This window comes from Epargyreus clarus, unplaced genomic scaffold, assembly GCF_041222505.1.
Source record: "Epargyreus clarus isolate Ecla_fem2 unplaced genomic scaffold, WU_Ecla_fem_2.2 ptg000018l, whole genome shotgun sequence".
Classification (NCBI taxonomy): Eukaryota; Metazoa; Arthropoda; class Insecta; order Lepidoptera; family Hesperiidae; genus Epargyreus; species Epargyreus clarus.
The window spans coordinates 11,639,854-11,652,258 of NW_027332226.1; the positions used below are offsets into that span (position 1 = coordinate 11,639,854).

Here is a 12,405-nt window from a genome sequence, read left to right on the forward strand (position 1 = left end):
ATTAAAACGATCATTTCGTTCAGAGAAATAGATACGCTTCAAATCTAAATATACTCAATGAAAAATGTAAAAAAAGTTACACGAACAAAGAGTCTCCGGATACAAATTGAGAAACACAGCTTTAAGGAGAACAATGACGTTTCTGACAAAGAAAATGTCTTTAGACTTACTTTAGTATTTTTTTACAAATCTTTCTTTACAATTAATAGATTTTTAATTGTTGAAACGAGCTCCTCTGAAACAAGGGTGGTATCAGGTACAAATCTATATCTCTTTGATAATAAGTTACATTACTATACAGTTACAATACCTCAATACTTAAGGGATCTTACAATATCTGTGCTGTGATCTGTCAATATTTAAGAATAACCTTAGAAATGATACATTATTCAGAAATTCTATAGATTTTCCAAAGGATTTGAATAATCTGATCAAAGTGTTAGACTGTTTAGCTCTGTCGATTGGTTGTTAATATTTAAAATTGAATCTTACTCTAAAACACATTGTTTGTGATAATTTATTGCCTTTTCAAAAAATGTGTCTTAAAGTGAGTTTAATATTATCCAGCCTGTATGAGTAGAGGTTAACACACAGGAAAAATGCAACAAGTACGTATTTCATAAGCTTAGCGTGTTCTAACGTTTTATACATATAAGCTTGTTAAGGCACTTAGGTGCTTGTTAAAAATAACAAGCTTTTGCGATAAACTACATTTCCATGTTTTAAAGATAGTAATTTTGTGAAATGTCTTTGGAAGATGTTAAAAAATTGGAATCTTAAAGTAAAAAAAAAGATACAAGAATTCCTATTTCTTTATAGTAGCAATACTTCCCACGCTTTTAATGTTTGGTTTCAAGTAGAAAGCTTACGTAATACACTTTTCAACTTGGATATTTGGGGTAGCAACGTAAGGAGAGAAGAGGTAATTCTATTAATTTTTTGCTGTAAGTTATAACTTTTAAATGTTGATGTTTTATATTGTGATAAAATACTACAGAAAACTTACTTTTCCCATCCGAGTCAAGATACCGTCATCAAACCGAAACCCCAAAATAAAGTCTCATCTTAACTGGGAGGGTATCTTTTGTCTTGTACTCCGCAAACTACAAATCCCAGCTCATTTAGAACAGTCAACATTTACTTGAGCGTAGGTGTGCGCAATTCATTGACGCCCACGGTCCTGTTTGTAACCGCACCCACACAATAGTACCTGATATTGGTACAATGTGACCTTTAAACGTCAAATCCTTAGAGCGCTTCGCAAACACTATCAACTGATCTGTTCCAATGATGGACATATCTCTTCTCGTGAGGATTTTTTTAGACATGTTCCATGATGTAAGTGAAAAGTGAAGTTGGTACGCTTAAAAACATAACGTTGAAAAAATATTGGGTCTCGCAGTCGTCTACGTCATATCAACATGTTTTCATATAAAATTAAGATAATACCGCATTTCTAATAATATCTGTATCACATATCTGTTTCTAATGTAATCTTTCTAACATAAACTTCACTTCGAATCTTTTTCCGGTTTTACCATCGATATACTACTAATAAAGACGTAGATGAGTCATACACGTTCGAAATTTGGCACATGATTCATGGGCTAATTGGCCTATGACAACTTAGTCACGGGCCGCGCGCCTCTCAGAATGGTCGTGTCTATGTCAAAGTTTCTGTGTTGAAAAGTGATTAAAAATGCCGTCTTGTGTCATGATATTTTGCACAAACTACAGCGGAAAAATCATCCAAGGTGGTGGAATCACTTATAATTCGTAAGTATTTCAATTTCAAGAAATTATTATCGATTTTTCAATAATTCAAATTAAATTTAGCGTAAATATATGTCACAGATAATAGAGCGAATAAAAAGATGGGCATATTACTAAGTGTAAAAGAGAAGCGTTATGAATTGTGCGTATCCATGTATCATAGATTAAATTAATAAATAGTCCAGAAGGTACATTATTGGTATATATATCGTAAGAAACTACACAAATCATTTACTAATTTGAAAGTTATATTTATTAATTTGATGTTTAAGTCGATATTTTTTCTAATACTATTTCTGTGTAGTGATTGTATTTCTGTGTATGTTTTAGGTTCCCATTAAATGAAATAGGGCGACTAAAGTGGTTGGACATTGTTCGCAAGGAAAGAAGGGAAGACGATTCGCATCCAAATTATTAGAGTCGGACTTGCTCTGAACATACCATGGACGATGATAATTAAATCTTACAAAACCAAAGAATTTATTTTTTATTTTGCCCGCATCCAAAAATCATACTAGTAGTTAATCATAAAACACTCTTGCACACCCTTCTCCATTCCATGCAACATTCACGCAGAGACACGCACTGAATTACGTATTTTTCCCTTATTACTAATACCATATTAAATTAATGCATATACGAATTTATTCTCTCTATACCAAGCACATTATAGGTAGCTATTCAATTAATTCATATAGACGGATCAGACTTAAACTCATCTTTAACGAATAGTCATCATGATTGCCACGCATAAAGTTATATGTTTATCCTTTTTTTTTGCATATTCAGTTAGACGTGCCGTGTTAGAGCACCTAATATGCCTTTTTTTTTTTGTTATCGAAGGGGAAACCTTCAAAAGGTACCCGACAACGTGGGAGCGACGCCGGGTTATGTGGGATTTTTACCGCACTAAAACCCCCTCGGTGGGCGTCCTCTGCGCTGCGTAGAGGGCTCCGGGATCTCCAAAGGAACACAACCGGAGTCCTCTTAGCGCGTTGCCCCGTCGGGCTCCGCCCAGGCGAGCTTGACGCTCGCCACACCATCTGGTGTGTACGACGGTATGCGACCACACATACCGTCGTCCTTCCCGGGGCCGCTGGCCGGGCGGTTCGAGCTCCCACTCTTGCCGCCCGCAACCCCGGAAGCCCCCTTTTAGGCGCCTCTTACGACAGGCAGGGGATACCGTAGCTCTATTCTAGTCCCGGAACTACAGGGACAACCTAATATGCCTAGGGCTCGAAATGAAAGAAGTGGACTGTATTTTAACTGTTTAATTGGGATCGGTTACAAATTATCGCGAGCGTCAGTCTCTGCCCACCGCCGTAGGCCAAGTGGTCGAGGAGTGGGGCGACTGGCCGCGCGCCGCGGATGCCGCCGCCGGCGCACCTATCGCCCGCACATTAAGAGGCGAACATGCCGTCCTACTTGCTCCTCTTGACTATTTATTAGTGTGTTGTTTAAATATAATATTTATAAAGTAGTGTGTATTTCTCCCGATGAGTGCCACTAACAAGCGCCGATTGTTTTGTTAGTAACCTATCTACGTCTTTATTAGTAGTATATCTATGAACTTGATAAACAATCTTTGTATAGCCAGAAATTTTTCGCTTCTTCTCCATATCGAAACACCTTGTGAAGTGGTGGTAGATGCAATTACATTAAAAAAGAATAAAGAACCTATTTTGAATAAAAAATTGATTATATTTTTAAATTGTCTATTTTAAACCAATCGATCTGTATAGATACATTATTTAAAGATAAAATAGAATAAACCATAAAATCTACATATTTTGCATCAGACTTTTAAATTATATATTTATATAATAAATTATTTAGTTAAAATGTACTATAAAATTTCCACGTAAACGGCGCACTAAAACATATCAACAGTTTTGTATATTTTTTACCTTCTTATTCATTATTTCTTTGTCTTTGACAAGCATGCGGATCAATGGATAAGTGACCATATGTCCTGTTTTGAACGGTACAGTCCCTTTTTTCGATGCTTCGTCCCGTTGTCTCCGAAAAGAACCTCGGGACACAAAATTGGTCCGTTTTCCCAAATAACAGTAATGATAACTAAATATTAAAATCCATAAATTTAAAATAACAATGTTTTAAAAGCAAATTTCCGCCATCTTGAATTATTAGTAACGTTTAATTAAGTAACTTCTAATTAAATAACAATAAATAGTAAAATTGTGAAAAAAGCATGGGGTGCTCCATTTATCAGTTTTCGAAAAGCGCCCCACACTTTTTCCTCAATTATACTATTTACTGTTTCTTAAATAATCCCTAGATTGAAAATTATTTTCTACTTTTTAGTTGATTTTATCATAATAACGTGTTTTTAGTTTTTTAAACCATATTTTTTCAAATAAAAAGTAGTTGACATAAAAAAATCGATGTCCCGTTTTGACTGAAGTAATCATTGGTCACTATATTCCATGGTCAATATTTACGTTGGCGTATACTTTAAACGCAATGTCAAACACTAGTTGTCTTTTTTTATCACATTGTTCTAATAGCTCTGTCCCTTAGAGAACATTTGTCTAAGTAGTGAAAGGTAAGTAAAATAAAAAACGTGCATGTGTGCTATCAATGGAGTTTCGCTCAAGTTTTCGGTCAAGTTAGTACGGGTATAACCTGTCTATAAGTATAAAATGTCATTGGGTTTTACCTTTTCCATGATCCGCATTATCCAAATTTCATTTGTATGACAATCATGTTATTTTATAAAGAAAGAGCAGGTCATTTACTTTTATAGAATTTTCTATTTGTGGCCATGTTTTTGGTAGGACCAAACAGACACACATACAGATTTGACATAAGTCAGTATAACATGCAAAATAATTATGAAGAAGTAACGGAATATTCACACAAGAGATTTATTATACTTGCGGAAAAACAACTGCTCGTGGTTACCATACCTGTAACAGTCTGTTTCTTCATATCAGCAAACCGTTCTCCAGGGCCCACTTCGTCCGGGATAGTTGAGGTGCAGGTGAGCTGCAGGCGGCCATGGGCTGGAGTACGGAGTTCAGCTATCGACACCCAGAGAGAAATGGGTATCACGGGTGGCAATCTTGGTCTCTCTCGAATCTTTATTGACAAAAAAATATTATCTATTAATGACAACATATTACATGCATTCGTTGCACTAGTCGGTAAAAAATAACATCTAAACTCAAAGAAAAATCTCCAAGCTTGGTCGAACTAAAAACTTATCCGCTATATCACGATACTTTAAAAGTAGTAACAGTAGTAATGCAGTGGGCCCTACATACATTTACCCTGACCCAAAGCAGAAACCACCTTCACCCTTTACGTAACATCATAATATGGTAACCACTACACCACGTCACTGAGTATGTAATATGCGTGATCGTTGTCCCTTTGGGACATCAGGTTTACTCCTCGTGATTTAAATTCCCATAGATTTAAGATAAATGATCGTGAATATAATTGAATCGCTTAATTCAAAATCAATTTATATTGAACTTCAAATTTATAGCCTTTCCAAACTCAAAAATGCTCAAATATGGATAACAACTCCAACTATAAGGAAGTAAAACTAACCACTTTGCGTGTAGGTACGGAATTTTATATTCGCTTTTACTCCATCGTAAACTTTTTTAAACATATGTCAGCAATTTCCTTAAGCACTTGTGAAAGAAACTTTAATCAGCATGGCGTGCAAAGGAGCAGGTAATAGCTCTGAAGCAGCGGATGGTATAAGTGCTTTTAATTCAGCTAAGTTATTTGGAGAGCAATGAGACTAAGAAAAACTGTACTCGTAAAATATTTTAAGCAAGAACATATAAGTGGTATGCAGTTTTATTATATATTATGCCAATTGCCATAGAAAAATAAGCGGTAGAACCAACATTATTCGATCGAGGAAGTACCATCGTCACACATATTTCTAGCGTAAAGAGTCCTTACGTTTGTGTGGTGAGATTTGTATACTAGCTGACTTAAGTATGACGCAACCATCTTAGTCTATATGGGACTGGCAACACGTCTATGATACACAACGTATAACACCTATTCTATACACTATAGCTCTATAGTCACAACTTATCAGGTAAAAACCATGGCATTAATGCTGAGTGAATGCCTTTCTGTATGCAATGTATACATACAAGCATAGGGATATACGTATACGTATTTATTTAACTATTCTATTTTTTTATTTCTTTGTCTTGCCATTTTATGTATCTTAAGTTTACTATTTACCTAAATCCCACTATTTTGTAAATAATTAAGATAATTTGTCGTTGTTATGTGTGTGTACAATGCATTACGTAATAAAGTTATTTCTTTCAGTCTTTCTAACCCACTTCAATCTTATAAGAAAGGATATATTTATCCTAAGTATAATTTAAACAGACGAATTAAATTTGTATGACTATAAATGTTATTACTAATTAATTTTAGCAGTTTTCGTACCAGACAAGTATGTTATTAATAAACAATTATATACAAGAAATTTGATTATAGATAAAATAATTTTGTGGGTAAAGACGTCAAACGCTCAAGAGATACGACACTGCGGTACAAGGAGAGCGACGGGAGCTTTTTGGGGATCCATTAAGCCTGAACATAGACGTGGTTTTATTCTAGCTTCGTCTGGCAAAGTGGCGCACAATGGAGATTTTCGACTAAAAAGTTAATCGTTTGGGACCGGTTAAAGACAATTTAATTAAAGGTTTCACTGAAGGTTATCACTATCTAAATACATATTACCTACACGAAGAATTTCTAAGCCTAGATTTTAGTATTCCTAAAAATAATATTAATACTTTTTGTATAATGGAATTTATTTAAGTAAATCAATTAGACTAGAATGGACTCGATTAAAGCTAGCGCTGTATTAAACGCCTCGTATTGAATGGCCTTGGAAATAGAACTTAAAAATACCTGAAATTAATTGCAAACGCAGAATTTCAGAATACGAAAATTGTAGTCTTTATGTACCTGTCTTTATTACAGCTTTAGACCATAAAATATCAGCTCGAAAATTGTTACTAAGTGAAAAAAAATTAGAAGGGCGTTATATTTTGTTATCTTTTTATAATCAAATATTTATTTAGGAACAACATCAAAGTGTGCATATACATAGAATCAGCGATATAGAACTCAGTATCAGGCCGTTGCGGTTATAGGTACTCGCCAAATCCATTTCAAGTCATAGCGGTTTATCGGTTACAGGCCTTTGGTCTGAAGATCATGTCATATCGCTATATAGATGTAACTACATAGATAACGCGCTGTTACGTTCGGTTAGTGAAGCCGGATATTTGCATGATATCGTTGACCTGACCGCTGTAAGCCTACGCAAACCGGATGCTATCACGCAAGCGGTCACAAAAGCTGTTGATAGGGAAACCTTCACTGGATCTTGTATGTGGAGTAAAAGTAATATACCTATTAGGTAATTTAGATAGTGTCTAGGAGATAACTTTCTTTTGTTTTTCTTAAATTGAAGAATCGTGTTGTCCATCTGACGGTAAGTACAGATATTTTTCCTATTAAAGATAGATGAGACAACGAGCTTTTTTCCGCGACTTCGCTCGCGTTACGAATTAATATTTTATCCCCTTGGGGGTAGAATTGATCAAAATCCTTTCTTAGCGGATGCCTACGTCATAACATCTACCTGCATGCCAAATTTCAGCCCGATTCGTGTAGTGGTTTGGGCTGTGCGTTGATAGATCACTATGTCAGTCAGTCACCTTTGAGTTATATATATTTAGATTTCTATAGTGATTCAATAAACCTAACCTAAATATATAACCTTATAATACCTTGGCGACTTCATCGCTTGGTCCTTCCTTCAACGTGCATTTGCTATGTTTGCTGCTATTCACCGGTCCAGGCGTAGTCGTCTCGCTGACTAAGGCCCAGTACTTGGCCGTGTAGTTAAACTCCGGCGCTATGTACCGATGCTGGTGTTTCCTGTGCCGGTAGCCGCCTCCACCCTTAGTGCGGGTTGAGCTTGACACGCGGTATGAGAAGTATCTTACAGATTCATCGGGAACCTGGAATAAAGAATGAATTGAACTATGCTATGAAGAAAAACTAACTTATGGCTAACTGTGAAGGGTCTACTGAGCTAAGCTTCACCTATTTTGGCTAACATGTACCTACTTGTGGATCTGAAAGTGAGGTGGTCGGTAATCACTTCCACCTTTAGACATTTGATACCAACTCCATATAAAATAGCTGTTCTACCTGAAGCCGATAATAGATGCATTGTCACTCCGGAGCACTTACATGACCCTATGTATCTTTAAGTTAGCCGTCATTCACAACTTTCCATTCAAGAACTCCTTTAGGATAAAAATGTATAGGTGTAGCGGTGGTATCTCCTCAGGCAGGATATAAAATAATTCTAATGCAACCTTAAGATTAGAACATTGACATTGGCACAGTTTCTACAAAGTCTGTATTTACTTCAATATAGTGAATTGAATGATACCTTTTCGTTGTCGATGTACCAAGTAAGCTTAGGTGCGGGTGCAGCCGGTGCGCTGGTGCAGTTAGCTCGGAGTAGCCCACCCACCACCACGTCCGGTTTGCCGAACGTTATGATCGGCGGGTGTTTTTGGGAATCTGTCCGAACAAAGAAGGATACGCCTAATTTAGTAGAAATAAGTAACTGTAGGCTAATGAATAATCAAGAAACGACGACATCCAGCGAAGCATCTACGATCCAATATGGTCTCGGAACTCAAATGTTGGGAACATTGACCCAGAACAATAATGAGTTGCTACCCAGAAAGTTAAACGTTGCTAGAAGTTTGAACAAGTTAAGGTGTCGATTAAACCATTTATAAAGTTGTATCTATGTTTTGCTTCGAAAATAGCATGAATGTTGCTACATAACTGAAATAGGTACAATCGTGGTCGAATTACGAAGGCTCAAATTATCCTCAACAAATTCAAACAATGGACCAATATCAAACAATTATCCACATGTTAATTCCCAAATTCAGCTTCAATTGGCTAGTATTCAATTCAATTTTCAGACTCAGCTCCTACATAATTATTGCCTATTACATTGGCAGTTTGAATCGGTTACGCTAAGCCAACTAATTTAATAACGAGTTAGACAAAGATGTTACAAAATACTAATAGCACCATTACTGCTTTGTGGAAACTGAATTGAAAAGTTGCAACTTTGGTTGCAACAATGGACCAACTATTTATTTCTTTACGGTAAGAGTTATTTAAGTTTTGTCTAAATAATACGTTAGCACTCTTAAAGAATATATTTCTAAAACTTCAAAAAATATGTTATAAATCGATCTACAAAGTTAAACAAGGTCGGGTGGGTGTATAGAGGTTGTTACGGTGAACCGTGAGCAATATTACTTTCAAAGAAATCTTACTTATTTTTATCTACAGGAAATGTTTTCAGCATTGCTAGTGCTTCACAATGTTATTACTGTGAACTATAATAACCCAAGAATCTTTATAACATACTTTACTTTGCGTTTACGAGAATAAATTTGAGCTAGCTTCGATAAAATGAGTTCTACGTGCAGCGTTTTGACGTATCAAAACAACATGGAAATGAGATGCACATTAAAATATCTACAAAACTGTAAAATGGAGAATAATTATTTGGTACAGTCCGGTAAAACACGACCATGGCCTGTTTAAAACAATGGACGAGTGTAAACTGTTAAGTGGAGTGAGAATTACATGCAACATGAACGTAACCACAGTATTCGGTGCGTTAATGAAAAAGTATTAAATTTGACGGCTGCAACTGTGACCTACGTAATTTGTACAAGCCTTGAAATCGTTTTGGGCATGGGCGATATACAGAGCGAATTTTTCAAGTGTAATTTGATAGCGAAATCTACTACTTATAAGGATTAGTGGAAGAAAGGTACTAGGTCGATTTTGATAAAAATCAAACTGCCTCGGTACATGTTTAAGTCGATGGATTCCAGGCTAGTGAAATTGATTTTTAAGATCCAATAATGTTATTAAATTTTTTGTCAGATTTTTCGAATTTTAGCGTATTACAAATGAATTATCACTTGCTAAAAACGGCAAAGCAAAAATCGTGAGGCAACCTGGATGCCTAAAAGATTTATTAAAAAAAAAAGGTATGTGAAGTGTAACAATACACACTTGGCCAGCGCGGTGGACTATGGCCTAATCCTTCTCATTCTGGGAGAAAACCTGTGACCAGAACCGGAATATACACTCCCATGAGCATTTTTATTATAGTTTCGTTTTTCACCATCCGCATAAATTTAAAGAAAGTAACCTTGCTGACATTTTGTCACTGCTGTGTGGCTGCAGTTTGTGTGAATAAGAGTATTGCAATATAACTTACACACAACAGTCAGCTGGTGGGGCGGCGAGGCGGCTGTAAAGATGGGCGTCTCCAGAGACACCTCGCACCAGTATAAGCCGGACGCCGTCGGGTCAAGATTATCTATCGTAATGGAGTTCTCAGTCACCTGGGACATCTGTAACAAAATGGAAATTAAATGCATGTGTACATATGACTGCTTAATTAAAATAGGATTATATTACTATTCGTAGTACTTTTGATACACAGATCAAAAATCTTGTGTTGTTATAATTATTGTATATTGCCTAAATTTTAAAGTTCTGGAGTTTCGAGTTCAAGAGACCAATCTATATTTTTTTAAGTTGTATAAAAAATATTCATTGATGTCGTAAATTTGGTGAAGAAAATCACCATAAGAAAGCATACGTGTTATGTTCTGCCAGCGTTAAAAAGGAATCTTATTTCGGTCCCTTCCGAATATATCCTATTCCTATTCCGGAGGATTACTTTAGAAAACTCACTGATTTGGAAGATGACAGTGTAGCGCGAGAATTTATGGAAGGTATTTATAGCATCATTTGCTTTTGGCTGAAGAAATAATTCATGATATAAATAATGCAGAATAAAATGTATCATATTTCCAATATTATAATTATTTATTCGTAAATTATGAATAAATTCCAGTTTGCGATCATATAATTTTTTCAAACGATTAGTTCCTGGATTTTTCCTCAATTCTTTCATCCAATTTAAATACCATAAAGTTTACCAAAACTTACATTAAGCTTCCCGCCATGAAACGTATAATTGGTGTACGGCGGCACCCTTTCCCGAACATACTGGAGGAGCTTCGCCCCTGTCCTCAGGAACTCCACCTTGTACAGGAGCTGCGGTGGCACCTGGTGCAGGCAGCGCAACGTGGCGGAGCCCCCGCGGGCCACCCAGCTTGGCGCAGTCAGCCGCACGTCCACGTCTGTGGCTTGCGTGTGACCTGGAAATAAAGGAAACTTAATACCAGGTCAACATCTATCGAATATTCCTGAGAAGTCTGCTGAATTTAGGTTATTTCTAGAAGGGTAAGATTACGCTGGTTTGTGAGTTTTTGTTGCCTATAACTTCGCTATTTCCTTGATTATTTAGGATGAAAAGTTATCTGTTGTAGGCCGAGCAGTAGCGTGTGGTTAGCGTAGTTTTATTATTTTAGATATTTAAATAAACTGTGGCGGTTGAATATAGAATTTTAAGTGTTAAAGTTATCTTATGTTGGAATTCTGTCGATATCAATAGTTCTCTATCTAAACTACTAATGCTATGAATTGTACCATCGATATATACAGTTGACACAATTATATCAATGTTTTTGATCCTATAACGAAAGCTTTTTGTAAAATACTATTGCAACCTTTTTCCTTCCTGTGATAATGGTAGGTACTCTATGGCTAGGAGGAATGTACAACTTTGTAAACTTACTTTGTAAAGACAAGTTTACAAAGTTAGTTTAACTAACGTACAAAGACCCGGTCAGAAACTAATTATAAATATTAAGTTAGGCCACAGTAACGTTCTCTGCATCCATAGCCTCGGTAGAATCCCCAGCGGATTGGATGGTATGGACACCAATAAAAACATGTATCCCGACTCAGAATAGAATTCTAAATTATTTAGATAAATCCAGATTTATCTGTTATTTTTTTATAGTCAAATGTGCTTGTGTAAAGCAAAGTAAATTACTTTATTAATAAAGTATAAAACCAAGCTCAGTCTAAGTTGACTAAGGTCGAAGTAACATACGAGCTTGCAGTCTATCTGTATTTCATGTAGTTCACGGGTTCTGCCTAAAACCACAGATTAATAAATAGTTACTACGTAACCAAAACCGATTTTCTATCGATGCCATGCCATTCCTGAGGACTAAGGTCGCCACATATGTAAGTCAACTGGCATTTCCACCTCCAAAACGTAAGAACAGCTTGGTGTTAGAAACAGACGTGATAGGGATACTTCCCCGTACCTATCAAGTGAAACTGCTACCTTTTCACCCGATCTTGACAAACTAAGTAACTAGAGTCTAAAGGCAAACATCATCTATGTTTATAAACTCTTAAATTTAAAGAAGAAATAGTAATATTAAGTATATTAGTAATATTATTTTCAGCGTAATAGATCTTAATCGCAGTGATAGCCTAGTGATTAAGAAACTCGGTCTCTCGAAAAAGGGGTCCGAGGTTCAAATCCAGGCACCTTTGATTTTTCAGTTATGTGCGTATTAGAAATTAATTGTCACTTGCTAAACAGTGAAGGAAAACATCGTG

General features: G+C 36.0%; 1 protein-coding gene across 1 annotated transcript in view; it reads right to left on the minus strand.

The window, feature by feature from the left end:
* LOC140749805 (uncharacterized) overlaps nucleotides 1–12,405 on the minus strand; it is a 90,145-nt gene that overhangs the window by 5,737 nt on the left and 72,003 nt on the right. Inside the window, exons 3-7 of the mRNA XM_073082965.1 lie at nucleotides 10,873–11,084; nucleotides 10,133–10,268; nucleotides 8,258–8,391; nucleotides 7,584–7,817; nucleotides 4,704–4,875 (exon numbers count right to left, since the gene is read on the minus strand). Coding sequence (XP_072939066.1) covers nucleotides 4,704–4,875; nucleotides 7,584–7,817; nucleotides 8,258–8,391; nucleotides 10,133–10,268; nucleotides 10,873–11,084 — 888 coding nt within the window. The remainder of the gene's footprint in view (nucleotides 1–4,703; nucleotides 4,876–7,583; nucleotides 7,818–8,257; nucleotides 8,392–10,132; nucleotides 10,269–10,872; nucleotides 11,085–12,405) is intronic.